This window comes from Heptranchias perlo, chromosome 11, assembly GCF_035084215.1.
Source record: "Heptranchias perlo isolate sHepPer1 chromosome 11, sHepPer1.hap1, whole genome shotgun sequence".
NCBI classification, from domain to species: domain Eukaryota; kingdom Metazoa; phylum Chordata; class Chondrichthyes; order Hexanchiformes; family Hexanchidae; genus Heptranchias; species Heptranchias perlo.
The window spans coordinates 57,111,330-57,133,674 of NC_090335.1; the positions used below are offsets into that span (position 1 = coordinate 57,111,330).

General features: G+C 40.1%; 1 protein-coding gene across 1 annotated transcript in view; it reads right to left on the reverse strand.

Moving 5' to 3' along the window:
* Positions 1-3,679: 3,679 nt before the first annotated feature.
* The window catches only part of LOC137327387 (collagen alpha-1(VIII) chain-like), a 129,343-nt gene continuing 110,677 nt past the window's right edge, over positions 3,680-22,345 (reverse strand). The window contains exon 4 of the mRNA XM_067993121.1: positions 3,680-8,449. Within this exon, the coding sequence (XP_067849222.1) occupies positions 6,516-8,449 (1,934 nt within the window). The 3' untranslated portion in view covers positions 3,680-6,515. The remainder of the gene's footprint in view (positions 8,450-22,345) is intronic.

The following is a 22,345-nucleotide window of genomic DNA, read 5'->3' on the forward strand; positions in this document are numbered from 1 at the left end:
AAGAGTTCTTGAAGGGTTGGAGGAGGTTACAGAGATAGGGAGGGGTGAGGCAATTAGGGGATTTGAACACGAGGATAAGAATCTTAAATTTGAGGCGTTGGTAAACCAGGAGCCAATGTAGGTCAGTGAGCTCAGGGGTGATGGGTGAACGGGACTTGGTGCGAGTTAGGATACGGGCAACAAAGTTTTGGATGAGTTCAAGTTTATGGAGGATGGAAGATGGGAGGCCAGCCAGGAAAGCATTGGAATATTTGAATCTAGAGGTAACAAAAGCGTGGACAAGGGTCTCGACAGCAGATGGGTTGAGGCAGGGGCGGTGATGAGCAATAGTACGGAGATGGAAGTAGGTGTTTTTTGTGACGCTGAGTATGTACAAAAAGCCTTAATGCACGTCTTCTGTAATCTAGTCTACATAATAAACATATATGAAAACATTTTTAAAAACTGGTTTCATCTACTGTATTCACTGTAATTATATAGTAAACAGACTACCATAAATATTTGTCATCCAACTAAACTGTCTTCTGTTTATTTGTAGTCAGATTAATTCATGGAAATCAAAAATGAAATTTAACAGAATTATATGTCATAATTAAAAATAAGGTTAGGGCCTGAACAATAAGTAACTAAACAATTGGTGTGTATAATTAGAATAATTTTTTAACAACTTGAATTTATAAAGTGCCTTTAGTGTAGAAAATATCTCCAGGCGCTTTACAGATAGGCTTTGGGAATGGATGCTGAGTCAGGAAGAGAGAGATTAGGAGATGAGGTGGAAAGCTTGGCTGAAGAGATTGGTTTTCAGAAGGTTTTTAAAGATGAAAAGAGAGATAAAGTTGAGATGGAGAGGTCTAGGGTGAGAGTTGCAGAAAGCAGTCTGAGTCAACTGAAGATTCTGCTGTGAATAGAGGGACGAGGTGAGGGGAGAATAAATAGAAGGCCAGAATCAGAGGAACAAAACATTTGGGAAGGGTTACAGGATTGGAGGTAGGGCACAGCCACGGAGAGATTTAAAGTAAAAAATTCAAGCGGTGGCATATTGGACAAGTTGGAGTTCATGAAGGGAGGAAGATGGAAGACTGGTGAGGAGTCTAGACGTGGCAAAGGGTTTCAGTGATGATGGGGCTGAGGTAATGGTGGAGGCAAGCAATATTGTGGAAGTAAGTGATCTTGGCACTGGATAGGATGTGGGGTTTAAAAGTCCAGTTCGGGGTTGAATATAAAATCATCTATATATACTGAGAACAAAAGCACACCCAAAATTGACCCTGCGCTACACCACTTCCAACCCTTCTCCAATCTGAGCAATAGAGATTTTGAAAGAGGTGTAAAGGATGAGGTGATTGAATAAGGAGGAGCCAAAAGAGCAAGGGAGCAGGTTGAAGTTTGACCTGAAAGTAAGAGCCATCCTGTGGCTATGGTGATTTGGGCAAGGAGCATGGTGAAGATGGGTGGTCTTGATGAAGCAAAAGAGTTACTGACAGTGAGCCAGGTTTTTGTCAGGGCAATGGACTCATCCAGGATGAGGTCATGAATCAGAAGGTCCATATTTGCAAGGAAGCATTCATTTTGTAGAGTGATCCACTGTGGACAGTGGTGGGAGGCCCACTGATGGAGTCAGTAGGAAAGGTGGGTAGACGAGAAAGAGCAACGGAAGGTTTGGGAAATTTACCACCAGTGGAAATGGAGGTGAGGCAATTGGTATTACTACTTTGGCACAACCAACATTAGGCACTGTGGTGAGTGTGGTAGAGAATGCTTTATTTAGAGCGGAATGAAGTGTGGACCCATGCAGGAAGCAAACAAGTCCGGGGCAGCGGCAGTAGAGATCGGCGAACAAGTAGCATCAAGTGTGATATGGCAGAGAGGGACATGTTGAAGTAAAGTTGGGGGTGGGGAGAGGAGAAAGAGATGAGAGTAAATGGCTTGAAGCTGGAAGGGAAGAGAAGGTTGGAGGTGCGTGGAGTAGAATGGGCTGGATAACTGAGGTAGGGGAGATTGGGTCTGCAGCAGCAGCCAGTACCTGCACAGAGATGATTCAAGGTAACTGATTTATGTGTACAAAATTTAGAAAAATCTGAATAGTTAAAAGCAGGAATTGTCCGAAGGAGCCTGAGTGAAGCAACTAAGTCTAATAAGTCAATGTCTAAAGGGGAGTGAAGATTTGCAGTGAGGTTTCTCCTCTGCTGTTGTTGGAGCCATGTTGTTTCGCTGGTTTAGAGATTACCACATTAAGTGGAAGTTAGCACTTGTCGTTTGAAGAATTTCACCTGCCAGATTTTGAGCCATTCATAATCAATGGGCAGAAAATCTAGCCCATCCCACTTTTTCACATGGACATTATCCACATTGATTAGGTGAGACAAATAGGGATATGTTTTCAAACTTCAGAAATTTGGGATTCGGAATGTTTAAAACCAATGTGCAGCAAAGCAGAGAGACATTGGGGATGATTTTATTATTGGTTGTGCTGTGTGTGTGTTGTACCACCAGGTCTCCATTCATTTGTACCTGAAACTGGCGGGAGCTTCATAATAATAACATTCAAATGCTGCAGGAGTAACATCATAACCCCACACATGTCTTTGCCCAGCCGTTACACATACCTCACCTTGACAGGAGGTTAGTGTATGCAGAAGCTTCAATTCTTGAGATGGGTTTTGAGGGCACAGGTATGTATGAAGGCCTGATGGTTACGCTGGATGGTTCTTCAAAAGCATTAACGAGCAAAGCCAAAATTGCAGTAAGCATTGTTGTACCTACATGGCAATAAAGTAATTTTAAAAAGAGTAAGAATGCAATTGTATTGAAGTAAACCATGAGCAATGTATCAGAAAGAAAAACAAATGTTCTACAGTGAGTTTAATTTTCTGGTCCTCTAGACATTCTTTTAAAGTTCCTGATGTCATCAGTGAGTTAGGGCACTGCCCTTTCAATTCTGAATCTAAATGGTGGTATGAAAGTCTTCCCATTGTCCCTATGCCTTTAAGGATCCTTTAAGCAAGGTTCAGGACCATGCAACTGAATTACTTCCTTGCCACTTACTGTCTATATTATACATTGTTTAATATGGATTACAGGAATCATTCAATCTCCGAACAAATAGAACATCTCACCACTAACAGTGACCTCCAGACTTTCACTAGTGCAAAGCAAACATAATGCACTCGTAGTAGCAATGTGTGAGTTGTGGATATCATAATTTTGTAGAGTGTTATTGCCTCCCATCTGTTATTGCTCGTGTAATATTGATACAATGATCACACTAGGTTTCAGAAGCGGTGGAAGAAGGATGAAATGGATAGTGCAGTGTGCTTGTTTACTGTTGTTTTATATCTCTGATGGTTTTCACTTGCACTGAGCTGATATTATGAATCGGTTGGAAAAGACATTATTTCCTGCTGTTTCAGGTCTCAGCAGATCATAGCCATTCAGCACTTATGAAAATTGAGATTCTAACTAAGCAGACCGAGTGTGTTAACAAATTTTTTTTCAAATGGAAACCAAGAAGTAAGAACTTGTTCAAATGTCAATTTAAACATGAAGCATTGCAAGCTGCAAAATTGCAAACTCATTTAACATGATCATGAAAAAACTTCTTTAAAGTCACATGTAAAGTAACATTCCACAAAATAAGAAACATTCTTCTCAAAGTGAAGCTGAAAATAAGTGTTTAAATATTTAATACAATAATTTCCAATTCAGTACAAAATAATTTTGATAATACAGAATAAGCACTAGTTACCAGAAAAAAAAAGTTTGTTACATTACATTCAGGGTGTTACTGCAATCAATCAATCAAAAATGAAACATCATGTCTTACTGCTAGATACTATATAGAGGGGTCTTCTGCTTACTTTGGTGAATTTTTAAAATTTGGTCATTTTACACTTAACATTGAAGTTTTATGCTATTTATTTTCCTCATTTTTCAATTACTTTCTTTTCTCCTGTTAGGTCCCCTCAACATGGCTTCTAAATGGGAAGAGTGGATAGGTGGCTTGCTCTTGGGTTCTGTTTATGCTGGTCTGCTTATGGAGAGCAGGTGACTAATTTCTGGCACCTGCCTGGCATGCCTGAGTTTGGATCCCTGCTGAATGGAGGAATTATGTGTCCAAACCTAAAGCCCACAACAGTATAGTACAGTATGTTGTAGCAACAACACACCATGTAACTGTACCCCCTTTAATGGACCTTTTATGAAAATGTTAGTTATTAAAATGAAAATTCCCCTGCACCTAATACTATAAAATTGTTAAATTTGTGACCCGCCAAAATAGCGTGCTGCAAAAAAAAACTTGATAAAAATAAAAAATGCTATTCCTATAAGTAGAAACATTACCAATTCTGACATACTGTAGCAGTGAAGCACTTGTTAAAATAATGCAAATATCAGTTAAAACCAGGTAAACATACCATGGTGTGGCTATTTGTTGTGGATTGTGAACTACCAAGAAGGAAACAAAAAGTGGGGGGGGGGGGTGTTGGGAATTGTACTAGAGATATTCATTGGCTAAACCTTCTTTAATCTTTTTAATGTTTGAAATTTCCCTTGCATTTTATGGAAAATTTAATTGGAAGTAAATTAGGAAAGAATTGCAATTCAAACTGTCAAAAAGGCAAGAAAAGTGATAAATCACACAGGCTGTGAAAACAATGTGAGTGATTCAGTCAAAACCGGATGAGAAGTTGGCATGAGCTATAGAGATTTTAGTTTAAATGAACAAATAATTTTAACACTATTTGGATTTTGTTTTAGTTTCATTTCATATTTTGATGCAGCCCTTCTACTCATATAAAAATTTAGACAATCAGTAGTAAGACAAATAAATTATAGTTGAAAAGCTGGAAATTTTATTAATAGTTACAACGGGCAGATGTCATCAGAAAACTGTGGTTATGTACTTCAACTATCATGTCAAGTTCAAGAAATCTTAGACAAAACACAATATTGCTTCCTATATTTTGACAGCCTGATGAGATCTTTAAACATTTATTTAAGAAAAAATAAAGCAATGCCCAACCTCCATGAAATTTTCCATTCATTGATTTCACACTACCTTTAGATAGAAGTGGTGGCACAAGCCTGTTTCACATATTCAACATTGTAAATTGTTTAGTAATTCATGTTTAAATTAACAAGCCCATGATATGGTACCTGCTTATTTATGTGCTCGTGTATTTCTTAGAAACTTAGTAAATGAAGCACTAATCTATGCATTCAATAAAGAAATGCCTAACCCAAAATGGTCTTCTGAGAGAAAAGTGGATAAATATTTCAAGCAGAGGAAGATACAGGGCTATGGAGAGAGAGAAAAGGGCATTTTGATTAGTTTTGGATTACTCTAGCAGCAAGCCGGCACAGACCAATGGACCAATTTGCCTCGTTCTGTGCTGTAAACTTCTATGGTTCTAGGCTGTTTAAATAAAGAAATGTGCAGATGCCCAAGTGTACGCATCTGGATAAATATTAGTATCATACTACATTTAAAAAAAATAAGTGGGTGAATGAGCAGAAACCATAAGGCTACAGTGGACTGCACAAGTAATCCTTTATCTTCCCCCTCCTCAGAGGAAAGTCAATTTCTTGATGTTTCACAAGAAACCTTAGATATTGTTCATTGTTTCCATCTTCATCAAATTGTTCAAAACAACTGGTTGTTGTTTTGAACAATTTTTTTTAAACTGAGGAGGTGGACGATGAAACTTTGCAGTTCAGTACTTGGTAGGCTGCTATTAAACCCCCAAGGTTCTCTATGTGAAGTAGATACTAATATAATTTGTTCATGTTCGATCATACTTTATTGATGAAAATAATCTTTTGTCCCTTTTCCCCCTTTCACGGACAGGGAGAGTTGCATCGTTAATGTAAGTTTTTCTAAGCAGTTTTTTGTGAATTTGCCCTTATAAAGAGGCAGGATTGCTCCTGGGAAATGGAACAATTTTTCCATGTTGTACCCGGTATCAGTATCAAGTAGTCCCGGGTTAGGTAAAACATATAACAAATGCAAAGCACTTTCTTACATTAACCTGAAAACGTATCTCAACCTCAACTTTAGACGAATACCTCCTATAATTATAAGGCTTTCAGAGCCTATTTCTTAAATTCTTTCTGCATGTAGCATCTCTAATTGTGATTGGAAAATTAGTTCCAATTGTGCCAAACAGTTCTCTTGTGGATTACAGTCCACTGGGAACCATGCAGAGGCTCTGCAATCTTACACTTGGGACTCCTATCAACTATCAGGACAAGAAAACTTTTATTTCATTGATTTGGAGTGACCCATGGGTCTCAGAGTATGATTCTCTTGTCTCCTAGCCCTTTAATATACATTTATAATGTGTAAAACAGACATGGTCTACTCTTTCTTTGGATTTACCTAACAGTAACCTTCCATCAAAGAAAGAAAGACAGTTAATTATCCTACAAATGTCAGTCATTGCTTTTGTAGTGAAAATGTAGCTTTCATAAGGTAACAAAAATCATATTTTAAAAGTTTTACATGTGTACATTTTTTACATTGGATACAGTAAAAATCCAGAGAAAGATGAATGCACGTACGGTCCTGAATAAAGTCCTGCTGCTTGTTCAGATGGGAGCTGCATCCAGACTTTGTCTCCATGCGTTAATTCAAGAACTGAGCTCCCAGAAGCTTGGTCAAGGATCCCTTTCTTGTATTCATCATAAGTATACATTTGTGGCTCATTGTTCTTATATAATGCAACCCATACATTAGCACCTTTACAATGAATATGATATGAAAAATAGTAAATTCCTGGTATCTCACATGTAAAAATGCCAGTTTGTGGATTATAACTTTGTCTGCCATTATAAAGGATTTTATCAAACTTGACAGGAGAGCCTACTGGTGGAAAAGGTATTGTGAGTTTAGCAGTAAATGCTGGCATCTCTGGACTAATTCCTAAATGTTTCCCTTTTTTACTTGGTTGACTGATATATCCTTGTGGTGTCTTAATGCCGTCAATTGCTGGTCCCATCTCTGGAAGTTGAAACTGTCTTATATCTGGTTGAACAGTTGGTGGACCTGGAGGTCCAGGAGGTCCAGGAGGGCCAGGTGCTCCTGATATTCCATGAAGACCTTCTGGGCCAGGTTTTCCTGTTGGTCCAATATGTCCCGGAACTCCAGGTTTTCCTATGCCAGGTAACCCTGGTGGCCCTGGTAATCCTTTATCTCCTTTTGGTCCTGGAAGACCTGGAGGCCCTATTGGACCTCCTGGACCAGCAATCCCTGGTATTCCAGTAGGACCTTGGATACCTTTCTCTCCAGGAAACCCACCTTCCCCTTTTAATCCTGATAGTCCTGGTGGTCCAGGTAAACCAGGTGGGCCTTTATGTCCTACATCTCCTTTTGGTCCTATTGGTCCTGGCAAACCTCTTTGACCTGGTTGTCCTTCTTCACCAGGATATCCTGGTGCACCTGGCAATCCCTGTGCACCGGGTTCACCTTTTGGGCCTCGAGGACCTTGAGGGCCAGCTGGCCCATATTCTCCTTTTATTCCTGGAAAACCTAAACCACCTGGTGGCCCAATTTGCCCTGGAAGCCCTGGTGGTCCTCGTTCACCTTGAGGACCAGGGATTCCAGAAACACCAGCAGGCCCAGGTTCACCCTTGAGTCCCTGTACTCCTGGAAGCCCACCATGACCACGTTCACCTTTTAGCCCTGGAAACCCTGGTTTTACAACTCCTGGCATTCCTGGTGGCCCTGGTAAACCTGGGAGTCCTTTTTCACCTTTTCCACCTGGAAAACCTGGTTGACCAGGAAGTCCATCTAGACCGGGTTTTCCTACACCTGGCAATCCCGGGGGTCCTTGAGCACCCTGTGTTCCTGGCAAACCTTGAGGTCCTGGTTCACCTGGGTATCCTCCTTTACCTGGTGCTCCTGGAGCTCCTGGGAGACCATTGAAACCTAATTTTGATACACCTGGAAGTCCTGCAGGGCCTGGTTGTCCAGGTTGTCCTTGTGGGCCCTTTAATCCTGGTAATCCAGGTACACCTATTCCTTGTTGTCCCTTAGGTCCTGACAAACCTGGAAATCCTGGCAATCCTTTCTGTCCTGGCTCTCCTCTTGGCCCTTGTTTTCCTGGCAATCCTGGTCTACCTGGCTTTCCAAATCCAGGAAGACCTGAAGGACCTGGTGGTCCTTGTGGCCCTGGTGGTCCCATGGGCCCTTGTTCTCCCTTTGGTCCCATGCCACCTTTCTGACCTGGCAATCCCATCCCTCCTGGTTTACCTGCTATTCCTGGCATTCCAGGCTTCCCAACACTTGGAAAACCTGGCTGACCTGGCAGACCTGGTTTTCCCGCTGGTCCTTGAAGACCACGACCTGGTATTCCTGGTAGTCCAGGTGGTCCTGTTGGCCCTCTTGCACCAGGCTCCCCTGGTGGACCTTTTTCACCTTTCAATGCACTTGGAAATGTTGGTATCATTTCTGGAAAAGAAAAAGAATTAAAATATAGATGTTTGAATATAATATTTGCCTCTGCTGACTATGTAGCCAATAGATTGAATAGTTATGAAAATATTTCATCTTTTAATATCATTTAAGTTCAGGTGAAATGTTTGAAAACCTCTTGAAAGAAAACATAAATTGAAATGTACATTATTTAAATTTATCAAAACAACCACTTCTATCTGTCTATATAGATTATTACAAATCTTATGTCTGTGTATACCTCCTGTCCACAAAACCTTACTTTATGTTGTTACACTTTTGTGTCAACTTTTCCATTATACATTCCTAAGTCTACATTTATAATAGAAAATCCCTATGTAAACTGGCTCCTGAAACTGTGTAATTACAAGCTCTGGTCACTAGATAGCACTTTATTACCCTTTTCTCCACAGATTGTGCAATGTGTTCTGAAAATATTTCATTCACTATTTCTAGAGAACAAATTTCAAAAGCTTTATTCAGGTAAAGTTACTTGATTTTTTTTTTGAAAAAACAGAGCAGGAGTGTGTGTGCAAGAGAGTGAGCGAGTGAGAGAGAAATTGACAGTGTACTGTTTATACATGTAGCTTTTGTTTTATAGAATCATGGAATGGTTACAGCACAGAAGGAGGCCATTTGGCCTGTCCAGCCCGTGCCAGCTCTTTGTGAGAGCAATGCAGTTAGTCCCATTTTGTGTTCTAGAAAGTTCTCTCAAAAAATATAACAATGTACAATAAATGCTGCCAGAACTGAAGTTAACAAGACTATTGCTACTGATTCTGCTATTCAATGAGAAGAGTACAAATATATATTATAACATTATGGCAACTATTACCCTCATCCTACATGTTTTATGTTATCAAAATCTTCACATCGTCTGTCGTATTAAAGCACTCAAACTCCCAAAAATACCAAATCGGCTCCAGAATGTACAGCACACTGCACGTAATTAATCACCCAATATAACCCTTCAACACAGCTGCGCCATAATCTATTGACCAACAGACTGCTTAAAGCTAGTCCTGACTAACAAAATAACAAAAATGCTTTGGCACAAAGCTATCCCTCATAGCATCTGTTATAAATGTCTATTTTCTAATACCAACAGTATAACTACCTAAGGTAGTTTAACATTGCCAAAAGTATCACACAGAACTTTACCACATTCAAAACCCTCACAATCTATGGAAAACCACTGAAATGACAGTGTATACAGCCTACAGCACTAAGCTACCCTGTACCGCAATACACCAAAATAACTATCATTAAACCTTTTGTACACAGCCTATCAGAACTAAAAGTGGCTGCACTCCACCTTTTTTGCAGTGAATCTGCCATAACTTTTAGTGACTGAACTATGGAATCTCATCAATAGAACTAAAACCACTTCACTTACCTTGCAAAAACCAATATTCTCAACCCATTTGATATTATGTCTCCCCCACACCATAGTTTACAATAGCACATATATAATTATATAAATATCAACACGCACTCTGAAAACTCAAATCTACTAAAGCCAGCCCAAAACTAGTGCAAAACTCAGGATTACCTAAAATATGTGAACCACTGCAGTGGTAGATTTATTCAATCAGTACAAAACTACTTTACACTTTTAATGTGAAACGACAATTATATATTAGCCAGTATGACAGCATACTGCCAAAGTGTTAATATATCACTAATAAATCAACATTTGCACAAACACAAAATTAAGCAGATTGTGCTGAAAGGTAGAAAAGTGAACGACTGTGTGTTACAGATTTTTGGTTGCAAAAAACAGGAAAAGATAATCAGCTAGCCTAAGCAGAGTTTGTTCCTTTTAGATCTGAATGCCAGAAATACTTTAAAATCTCCACTTTGAAGCTAGAGTATGCTGAACCTAATGCATTTTATATGCTTCAGACTGAATGACCATAACCCAATGTGTAATACAGCAACCTTCATATTTAAAGCTACTGCTATATTGGTATTGTTTCATTTCAGATTGCAGGAGATGTATCTGTGAGCCACCCAATCCCATGGGTTTCCCGCCCGGCGAGGTAGGTTAAAATTACCCCCAAAGTGTCTGTTCAGACCACACTAAAAAAGAAATACGAAATATAAGAAAAAAATACAAACTGGCATTCCAATACTAGATGTTACAGTGCAGTGGAAGAGGGCAAATCATACAGCACATTGCATTAGTGTACCCAACAATCTGTGCTGCATATTGCACACGTGAATTCTCCAGTATGATCGATCCATCTTTTGGATGGGCCATAAGCAGGAGTCACAGAATGGATGTTAGACAGTTTTACACAGGGGAAATGTGGAAGACTAGGACCAAGCAAGGTCTTGTAGCAACTAATTATAGAGTGGCATACACAAAGGTTATTTGCTTGGCCTTTCAATCATCCAACAGTGTGTGGCATAGGACAATCAATAAAAATAGGAGAGTATTAAGAAGGAATTAAATTGTTGTTCAATGCCGCGCTGATACTGCACATCATTTGGGCTCTTAGTTAGATAAAATTATGGTGCTTCTCTTTGATTAGGAAATTTAGAATTAGATATAGGATTTATTTTTATATAGATGATTTACTTTGAGAGACATAAAATATCCTTTGTAGCTATTATTTTCCTTTACTCCACAGTGTAAAGTTATTTCCTATAGTATCAGAATAGATAAAGAAAAAAAGGAGTCAAAGAAAAAGAGTTGGACTAGAGCTTTAAGTGGGGAAGAAACGGGTTTTACCCTAAATTAATTAGTTGGAAAACCATCTGGATTTTTGAGTAGCTGAGACTTTCCGGGAATTTCCTCGAGGGTTCTCCTGAGAGGGTGGCCATGAATATGAGTAGGAGAATTTATATGGACGGAGAGGTCTAGAGAAGATGGGAGATCGGTGGATTCAAAGGAGAGAGTGCAAGGGAAGCTGAAATTAAATTTGAAATTACCAAAGATGAGGATACGTTCAGTGCAGAGGAGAGGGAGAATGTCTCGGTAGGAAATTTGAAGTGGGGTTTGAGGGTTGCAATGAGGATTTTAAAAGCGAAGTGAAATAGTTGGAACAAGGCAAAGCTCTCAAAGGAGGAGAAAGTACCAGAAGAGTATGGGGGAGAGACCAAGGTGTGGTTTGGTGATAAGTGCCACACTGCCACTGTGGCACTTTGGGTGGGGCAGATGGTGGAAAGTATAGCCAGGCGGGGAGGCTTCAGTAAGGGACAAAGAGTTGCCACCCATGAGCCAAGTTTCAGTCAAAGCCATGATGTCAATTCAGACATTCATGATAAGGTTGTGGATGGCAAGGACCTTGTTCGTGAGTAAATGGACTTTCTGGAGGGAGATGCAGAGAGTGGGGGAGATTGTTGGTTTGCTGGCAGAGTCCAGGGGGGTAGTGGTGGATGGGGAGAAGGTTGGTGAGGTTAGCCCCCAGCAGATGCACTGGGTGGTAAGATCAGTGAGAGTGGGGCAGTTAGGGTTGCTGCTTGTAAGGAGGCATTGACGTGTGCCTTGATGGACTCTTCAGAAAATGCCGAGGCACACGGTAGCTTTGTGGGCTTATCCAAGGGGGAATTCAAGCTTGGACCGGTGGCAGGGGACATGGAAGGCAGAGGGCTGTGTAGGCAGGCAAAGTACCCAAGAGGGGAGAAAACAAGTACATGACTTCTAAGAACAGATACACATGCAGGTACTAGACTGCAGGGGCAAACACTTACACACAGCACCGATATTTACCTTTTGTTGGGAGCTTCCAGTGGGACCTTTTAAGGACTGCTGGTCAGGCCACAACTAGATCAGGAAAACCTGAGTGGAGCATGCCCCAGTCAGCACTGATGAATTTCCAGGAGGGGTCCTGTTTAAGGCAGTCACCAGGGATGCCTGAATATTGTCTGACCCAAAATGGGGTTGGATGTCTTTCAGGCCTCCTTGGGGCACAGGACATAGCCCTGCAAAATTGGACCTCCCCCATCCCCCTTCAATTTGACACCCAAAAAATGGGAGCAACAGGGTTCAATTTCACACCTCAGACTCAGGTATCAGACATGCATACAAGTGTTCTTTATTACCCTTACATCAATTGTGTTTCTTCTCCATCCATTGTTTTATTGCTATAATCTATTTACTGGACTCCATAGAAAGGCCAAAAATGCATTCATATTAATGGAACGGATGGACTGGGATGGTGGAGGCATATGTCTGTAATATATACAAGCTGTTTGCAGGCTACTTTTCTGCCAGTTTCCTTTGAGTCCTAAGTAATTGCTGCATTAGCAGAGACTGGAAACATAAATATAGAGCTGTAAACAGCCAGTTAATATTACAAATATACTGAGCTTAGTAATGTGAAGTAGACACACAGCGAGGAGAATCCCTTCACACTAGATCGGGGGTGTCAAACGTACGGTCTGCGGGCTGAATCCAACCCACGGAACCATTTCATCTGGCCAGCACGCTGACCATCCTTGTCCACTGGAAATATTTGATTCTGGACAGAAAGCGCTGATTGGCTGCATTTCCCAATTGGCATTGAAAGTCTGGTCCTTTTAAATTGGGCACAAAATGTTCATCACCTGGTGCTGTGATGTGAAATTCTGCAGATGTGCTGATTGACTGAAGGCCGGTCTTTTTAAATAGGGCTGCGGATTCTTCATTTCCCTTTCACCATGTGGTCAGTGGCTTCTCCTTGCTATTGCTGAATTGTGTTCCAGGTGAGTGTGTTTTAGAGTAGTTTTTGCAGACTTGGTGCTTTTCACAGACTCGGGACTGACTTACCATTGTAAAAAAAAATAAAGTTTATCGATGCATTAATTTCTATTGTTAATGCTTAATGAAGAAAATGTACTACTTGAGTTGCTTAATGTGACAGGATTTTTTTTCTCCAAGAATCTTGATTTCTTTATTTATTCAATGTCTTGAAACATTGACCCCTGATTTTTAAGTTCTGTAGTGACAAGTGGCCGTTGAACTTACTCAACAGAAGGAGCGCAACCAAGTAGTGACAGAATACCACGACAACATTCGCACCTTTGAGGTGAAGTTTCAGCTGTGGGAGAAGCAAATTTCCCAGAGTAACTTGGCACATTTTTTCATGTTGAAATCAGTACGTGACACTGTTGGAACTCAATGCGATGGCACTACAGAAAGGGACATGGGTAAAATTGCTGAACTGAGAAAGGAGTTTCAAGAACGATTCTCTGACTTCAGGAACCATAGAGAGTTTACAATTTTCAGCATACCATTTTTTGTCAATGTGCATGATGTACCAGAGGAACTCCAATGGAAGTTATTGAACTACAGTGCGACATTCTGTTGAAGGACAGGTTTTCTGATATTGGTGTTGCCTCAGCTCGTCTGCTGCTGAAACCCTCATCCGTGACTTTCTTACCTCTAGACTCGACTATTCCAATGCTCTCCTGACCGGCCTCCCACCTTGCACTCTCTGTAAACCTGAGCTCATCCAAAACTCTGCTGCCCATATCCTAACTCGCACCAAGTCCCGTTCACCCAACACCCCTGTGTTCGCTGACCTACGTTGGCTCCAGGTCCGGCAACACCTCAATTTTTAAAATTCTCATCTTTGTTTTCAAATCCCTCCATGGCCTCACCTCTCCCTATCTCTGTGACCTCGTCCAGCCCTACAACCCTCCGAGATCTCTGTGTTCCTCCAATTCTGGCCTCATGCGCATCCCTGATTTTCATTGCTCCACCATTGCTGGCCATGCCTTCAGTTGCCTAAGTCCTATGCTCTGGAATTCCCTCCTTAAACCTCTCCTCCTTTTAAGACGCTCTTTAAAACCTACCTCTTTGACCAAGCTTTTGGTCACCTGTCCTAATATCTCCTTATGTGGCTCATGTCAAATTTTGTTTGATAATCGCTCCTGTGAAGTGCCTTGGGACGTTTTACTACGTTAAAGGCGCTATATAAATGCCAGTTGTTGTTACCAAGTTTTATCAATAACGGGCACCAAATTATCCTGAGGTCCTTTTCATCAAGAATTCCACGTACATGTGTGAATAAGTATTCTCCATCATGAATGTCAACTAGTCTAAACTACATATCGAGTTCAAGTTTGTGACACAAACTTGAACTCTGTGCTCAAGATTGCCACAGCCCAGTCTTTTGCTCCAAATGTTGATGCAGTGGTTCAAGCCAAGAGGTGCCAGGTATCAGGGAGCAGCAGTGGTAGTAAAAAAACTTCCACTTTATATAAGCACCTAACATGATCTCAGGAGGTGCCAGAACACTTTACAGGCAGTGAAGTACTTTTGAAGTGTAATCACTATTGCAATGTAGGAAATAAAATCTAAATTTAAGTAAGTACCAATATGTTTTATCTTTATGTATTTCTATTTTAATAACTTTTGCTGAATGTGACCCACGCTAAGTGCCACGGTGTTGGATCAGGCTCACCACATAAAATGAGTTTGACATCCCTGCACTCGATCATCTCAATGTGTCTGCTGCATTAACTAGATGTTCTCATGGTTCCCTAAATACACAGTTCTGACACAAAGCAATAAAGGGATAAGAAACTAGTTACACATGATTGATGTGGGGGTAATCATACATCATTCCCTACACTAAAGTCCAACCTTATTCCTTTCTCTTGTTATCCTGAAGGCACTAGCCTACATATACTAAGGTACACTCTGTGAGCAGTGGTTATCCTCCAGTACTTCACCCAATTCCCAAGCGATCACTTCATGATGGGAGAGTTAATGTACTAAAAGAATGAGCTTCGATGGGATGGGCTGAATGGCCTTTTCGCAACCTTATCTTTTCTGTTCCTATGTTTGACCGTAGACACTGAGAGACATGAGGGTGGGGGGGCTATTCAACTATGGAGGGATGTCACAGTGAACCCATTTTGACCTCTCTTCACCTTTGTATGACACTGGATAGTGATCAGGAGTAGGAAACCTGGTCAATTTTTCCCTCTGCCTCAAAGCACTTGTAGCACTTCAGTTGCTATTCTGGCTGAGAACCAAGATCAAACCAAGAACTTTCACAGCTGGTGTGGCTCAGCTACTAACTGCCATACCTAGCTGAACCATCGGGTGGAACCACTGGAACTCTTTCATCTCTTTGAACGTAAGTGAATTCTGGCACTGACAAGACTCGAGGAATTATTTTTCACAGGAGAATGATTTTTCCCAGCCCAGAGGGGTTATGTTTCAACTACTAAAACTACAATATGTTTCTTATTTTAAAAGAAAACTGTCTTAACCAAATTGAATTTAACAATATAAGTACTTCACAGTGCTTTGATGTTTCTACAATTTGTAGTAAAATCCCCTGATTGACAGAGCCAGATTGCAATGGTTTTGTTTCTATTACCAATTGCACTTTAAAAAAAATTAAACAAAACCCCGACTGAATGTTCGAACATTAGGAATTTCCTTGAACTGTTTCCTAATGAAATGTTAATTTACTGTAGTAAAGTATGCCCTCAGAAATCTGCAACAATTGTATGGATGTTATTGGGATTTGGAAGCAGTTCAGATATGTATGTAACCAGCTCAAGAGCTTTCATGTTGAGTGTGCCTCTATTTTAAATGTCTGTTCCAATGCATTTTTTTCTAAGAAAACTGCTGTTTGGTTTAGCCTTTTACAATGAGAACTGAGCAAACTGATTCATCGCAGGTGTGTGTGTTCCTTTTCAAGGTCTACACAGCGAAAACCTTTTATGAGGCAAATGGGACTATTTCTTAGGGCGATGGTGCAGCTACACATATATCTTAATACACTGTGCTGCCTTTGTGCTATTGCCCTCAAAGTGGTATTTTATTCAGGTCAAGATGTCATCTTGTACTTCTGAATAAACATGCACAATCTAATTATCTGGCCTTTCTTTGGACATCAATACACCAGTTTCATCAAAGCATTCAAGAGGAAATGGTCTCATGCAGCACACCAAAATTAATGAGGTCACTTTTTCTTCTGATTGCCAGAGCACTAATTAAATCACCTTTTTTTAAAAGCTTGTGCTTAGCCCAGCTCAAGAGCAGTTTTGTAGCAATGTTCAACTTGAATTGACTTCAGTCCATGACTGAATAATTCTATACACACCATCTGGGTGGAGCAGACCTGATGGGCTGAATGGCCTTTTCTCACTTTTGTTCGTGTGAATGCCACTCAGAGGTAGAGTAATGGGTTTTGGGGGGAGGGGGGCTGGGATCAGAGTTTCCTCTAAAATTAATTCAGGGTCCAGAGGTGGTGCCTTAGCTACCCTGTTAATGTTCTCCATCTCCTTTTTGCAATGCTGGTGTACATTCTGCATGTTATCACTCATGGGGCGGGGTCAGGGAAAACACAGCTTCACCTTTGCACTCTGAAGAATTAACTATGAAATGAACACCAAAATGAATGTCAAAAATGAAAGAGAACTGGTCCCTAAGTGATCTAGTATGTATTTCTTTCATCACATTGGCCAGCTGTCATAACTGTGGCAACACCTTCCATGTTTACACACTTGTCCAACCAACGTTGTAATAAGGTGAATTACTATACTGAGGTGTGCAATATTAAGACAAGTTAGCAAGGTGCAATCCCGAATTGGAGTCTTGCTAGACAGGAGTCAGAGATAGAGCTATAAAATTATTCTCCAATCTGCACTCCTGTCTAGTGATGTTCTGCTCTGAGTGCAGCCTGACTGAATTTCCCCCTTAGTTGTCAGTTTGGCTCAATTGGTAGCACTCTTGCTTCTGAATCAGAGGTGGTGAATACAAGCTCCATCCTAAGACTTGAGCATACAATCTAGGCTGACATTTGTACTAAGGGAGTGCTGCATTGTCAAGGTGCCATCTTTCAGATAAGACTTTAAACTGAGGCCCTTTCTGCCTGTTGTGGTGGAACTAAGCTCTATTCCTCTTAATTCAAAATTGATTAATACAAATTATTGGATAATTTTTTGTTTGTAGTGCAAATATGACTTTGAATTATCGGGAGTAGACTGTGAAAGATCCCATGGCACTGTTCAATGATCAGCTGGGAGTTTTCCCAGTGTGCTACCCAATATTCATATTCAAACAACACCACCAAAACAGATTAACTATTGATTCATCACATTTGTTGTTTGCGGGACCGTCTCTGCCCAAATTGGCTGCTGCGTCTGCCTACACATTTCTCACGCAATTCTTTGCCTGTGAGAAGCTTTGGGTCGTTCTGAGAATATGAAAGGTGCTATGTAATTGTAAGTTTTTTTTTCTAGTCTCCTAGAACAGAATCATCTGATATACAGATTGAATAATACACTGTCCCCTCCAGTACCTCACCATGGAACCAGCCAACTCCTGCCCTCACCTGGTGTCCACACATAGTTGCTGGACGGCAATCAGGAATCTTAATTGACTTCCCCACTCTGAGGCCAATTTTAGAGCTGCTTACTGTCATCCCGGCTGAGACTGGCTAACTTACCATAGACTAGAACTTTCCTAGCCTGCATGATATATGTAAGATTATATATGTAAAATAAAATCTCTCTGTTTTCTACTTTTTTTTTTAAACTGTTTCTTTTCCTCTCCCCATTATTTTACATGCATCTTATAAACTGTTTCTTGAATGACTTTCAGAATAAGTAAAGTTGGTTGGTCCACATGTTTTAATTGCTTCGTTAAGGTATCTCAATGCCAAGGATGAGGCCACGGAGAACTATGAACACTCATTGCTTGTAAGATGGTCTTCAGCTCCTGCTGGTTACAAATTATGCATTTTCAGGGAGGAAGCCTTTGAGTCTCTTTTACTCTTATTTAATCCTGTACTTTCCTGTTAGCATTAGCTGGAGGGAGAATGCTGAGAAACTGATAGTGGGCCCAAGAATTATCCATTTGGCAGTAAGAGATGCAAGTGTTACAAAGCTGTAGTTCTATCCAAGGATTATGTCCTAAACCACAAGACTAAATTACAATTCTGAATCATGCATTCCCAGACACTGCTTTCATTATTTGTAACAGATACAGTCTTCAGGTTACATTTTGTATTCCTGTTTTGCCATTTACATCATAGAGTTGTTGTCTGGTTTTGTATAAGAACGTAAAATGTTTTAAGAACAGGAAAACAATTCTTCTTTGATAAATCTCAAATCCATCTTCTCACTCTATCTCTAAATCCCCTCTTTCTCCAGAAACACATTTAGCTGTCTCTTGAACAAATTTTATTGCTTACATTAATGGCCTTCCCTAGTAATTTATTCCACAAGCCTATAATCTTTAGTGTAAAAAGGTTTCAGCTGATTTCCCTTCTTAATTCCAATTTCCTAATTTTTAACTTGAGTCCCCTGCTATTTGAACCTTTTGCCATAGTCGGAGTGATCAATTTTCCTGGGCAAACTTGGAAAGTTTAATTCGGTTACCTCAAAGTCTTTTCTCTTTTCTGAAGTGAACAATTTGTCTATCTAGCCCAATATATTATTGGAGTAAAACACTGCCCTACATTGGAATAGTATTAAAATGATAAAATAAATTCAGATTTTGATAAATATAAAAAGAAAAGGATGAATGCTGGAAAATTGACATAAGAGTAGAAAATGCAGGAGAGACACAGCAAGTGTCAACTTAGCTCAGTTGGTAGCACTCTCTCCTTTGAATCAGAAGGCTGTGGATTAAGGCCCATTCCATGATTTAAACATAATCTAGACTGTTAATCCTTGCCAGTACAAGGAGTGCTGCATTGTCGGAAGTGCTGTCCTTTAGATGAGATGTTAATTCAAAGCCCTATCAACCTATTCCAGTGGTTTGAATGAACATTAATAATCCCACAGCATTATTTGAAGAGGAGCACGGAATTCTCCTGTTGTTCTGGACAACATTCCTCCCTCAATCAAAACCACCAAAAACAGATTAATCCCTGTTTATAGGCAAAGTGGCAATTATTCTCATCTACTTAACAATAGTCCCTGCATTCAAAGTAATTAATTGAATGTGAAACACTTTATGGTGTTTCTGAGAAATATGATTGTGTGCCGTATAAATGCAAGTGTTTCTTCAGCACCTTGGTCAGTACATGAAAGAGACAAAACAAATTAGCATTTGTTTGCAACCCTTCATCAAAAATGATTTTAAATGAAGAATTCATTAGAAACTTTCAGCTCCCAGCAACTGAAAGAGTTTGCAGGAAGTCACATTTGCCCAGTCTGTAATTTTCCGCAATACACCCCCTACGATCCCCACTCACCACTGGGAGTATGGAATCAGCCCTATTTATCTATCATTCTCTTTCAATGATATGACTTGCTGTAAGTATCGTGTATTTTTATTTCTTATTTTAATAGTCTATAATCAGATAAAAATAATGGGCAGCATTTGAAAATCATTTATTTACTATATTTTCATCTGATCATTTAAAAAAAAATATATATATAATAAAAACATTATGTATTTGTTACACTTCAGATATCATACATTGTCTAATGAAAATTTCTGTGTTACACTTCATTTTAAAAAGTAAGAAGAAACCGAGGTAGACTTTCCGAAAAATTCTCCAAGAACACCAGAGCCACAATGGTTGCAGGCTGTTAGTTCCCACAAACAAAGCCAGTATTCTGAACTCCAGCCTCAATAACAATTAACCTTTGAATACATTCACCCAATGTATACTGAACAGTAATTAGACTTTTCAGCTTTAAAACAACACTCTCCTATACATTAGGAACACAATACTAATATTATGCTTTATCTGCTATAATGTTTCTGTCCTTCCAAAACAGCACATTCATTGACTTACTATGAGCAACGCCACACCATGCTAGTTAATAAAATCAGTACATCTGGCACATATTTCCTGTCTTTTATGTGTCTCTGTCACACTTCATGTATTACACTGCAAATGTATGTGTTATCCATTTTTGTTTTAAGTGTGAAGAAACAAAGACAGTCATTTTGAATGTACAAATTCACTCAGCAATTGAAAATACCTTAACTGATACTGGAACCATTAAAGGCTGTGATCCTGTCTGATTTTACCAATCACATTTAAAGAAAGAAAGAAAGACAGAAAGCCAGGGTTCTGACTTGTAGCCTCAAAAGCAGTTAAACCCTGACCTCGCCTAATATTTATTTAATGACCACTAAATGTTTTGTGCCCTTACAGGAATGCAGCACCACTTTAACACCAGAAGGGCAGGAATGTTATACTGAGATTGTAAATTACAGTATAATGCTCCTCTCCTTATAGTAGAATATATTCGACTTCCCATGAGGAATGCTAGTGTGTATATATAAAACAAGCTCTCGAATTCCTGCTGCTAATGGAGCTATTCAAAGTTTTAAAAGACAACAGTTTTCGACTGTATTACGTGAGGCTGTTGACATTGTATTTCTATGGGGCATTTGTTCTGTTCGCTGAGCCTGAACATATTCTTTCAATAATGCACAAGAAGCCAAGTCTCCCCATAATGTTAATTTATAAGCTGGTGCTGATGTTTTTATTGGCACTTTCACTGACAACTTAGGTGTTTTTAATAACCGACAAAAACAGCACACGCACTCTTTGCCTCATTTTTTTCCAATCCATTTTCCTCTCTTTTGAGAACAGATTGCTTGATCCAGTGCCTGTGTTCTTCAGCTGCTGTCTGGTTTGGGTTATGTGATTATATATGTTTCGTCTGCCATATTTTCCTGTGCCTCACACATGTCTACTATTTAATTTCATTTAAACACTAATATACAGCTATGGATCTCAGGTATCTGTGGAATGTGATGTGCAGTCAATAGACTAGAGTCATACTGCCAACTGCGCATCAATGCAGGTTGCACTGAAGTCAGTCAAAAAAGAGCTCTGTGCGTGTGTGCTTAGACACAGCTCCCCTCCCCAAAAGCATAACTGTACTGTTAGAAATGGCTGAAATAGTATTATTTAGTTCTCATGATACAGCACTAAAAGTGTAAAAGTTGTTCAATATTAGGATAAATTACTAATGATTTTTTAATTTGTTCTTGAGATGTGGGCAACAGTGGCAAGGCTGCATTTATTGCCCATCGTAAGTTGCCCTGAGAAGGTGGCCATGGGCCGCCTTGAACTGCTGCAGTCCTAGTGGAAATGTGCTCCTACAATGGTGTTAGATATGGAATTCCAGGATTCTAACCCAGTAACGATGAAGAACAATGATGTATGATTGTTAAGACTTGGAGAGGAACATGGATGTGATGGTGTTCCCACAACATTGCTGCTCTTGTCCTTCTTAGTAGTAAAGATTGCAGGGGAGCGAGGAACTGTCAAAGTAACCTTGGTGAGTTGCTGCAGTGCACCCTGCAGATTTGTACATACTGCAGTCACAGTGTACCGGTGATGGAGGGAGTGAATATTGAGTCCAGTAGCAGGGGAACCTTATCAGGTCAACTGCTCTATCCTGGTTGGAGTTGACCTTCTTGACCATTGTTGCAGCTGCACTCACCCAGGTGACTGGTGAGTATTTAATCATACTCTGGACTTGAGCCTTGGAGTTGATGGAGAGGCTTTGAGGATCAGGAGGTGATCCACTCATCACAGAGAACCCAGTTTCTGCTCTGCTCTTGTAGCCATGATGTTGATATGGCTGGTCCAGTTCAGCTTCTTGTCAATGATGGCTCCCCAAGATGTTGCTGGTATATGAGTCAGCAATGGTGGTGTCACTGAATTTGAAGGGGAGATGGCTGGGCTTTTTCTTGTTCAAGATGGTCATTACCTAGCACTAAGGTGGTGAAAATGTTACTTGCCACTTGTTAGCCTAAGTCTGGATGTTATCCAGGTCTTGCTGTAGGTTGGCATGGGCTGCTTCATTGTCAGAAGAGTGGAGCTGACCACTGTGGAATCATCAATGAGCAGCTCACTCCTGACCTTATGATGAAGATAGTGCGGTTGATGTGTATACGGACTTTCAAAAGAAGTTTGATAAAGTACCACATGTAGACTTCTTTGCAAAATTCAAGCCCAT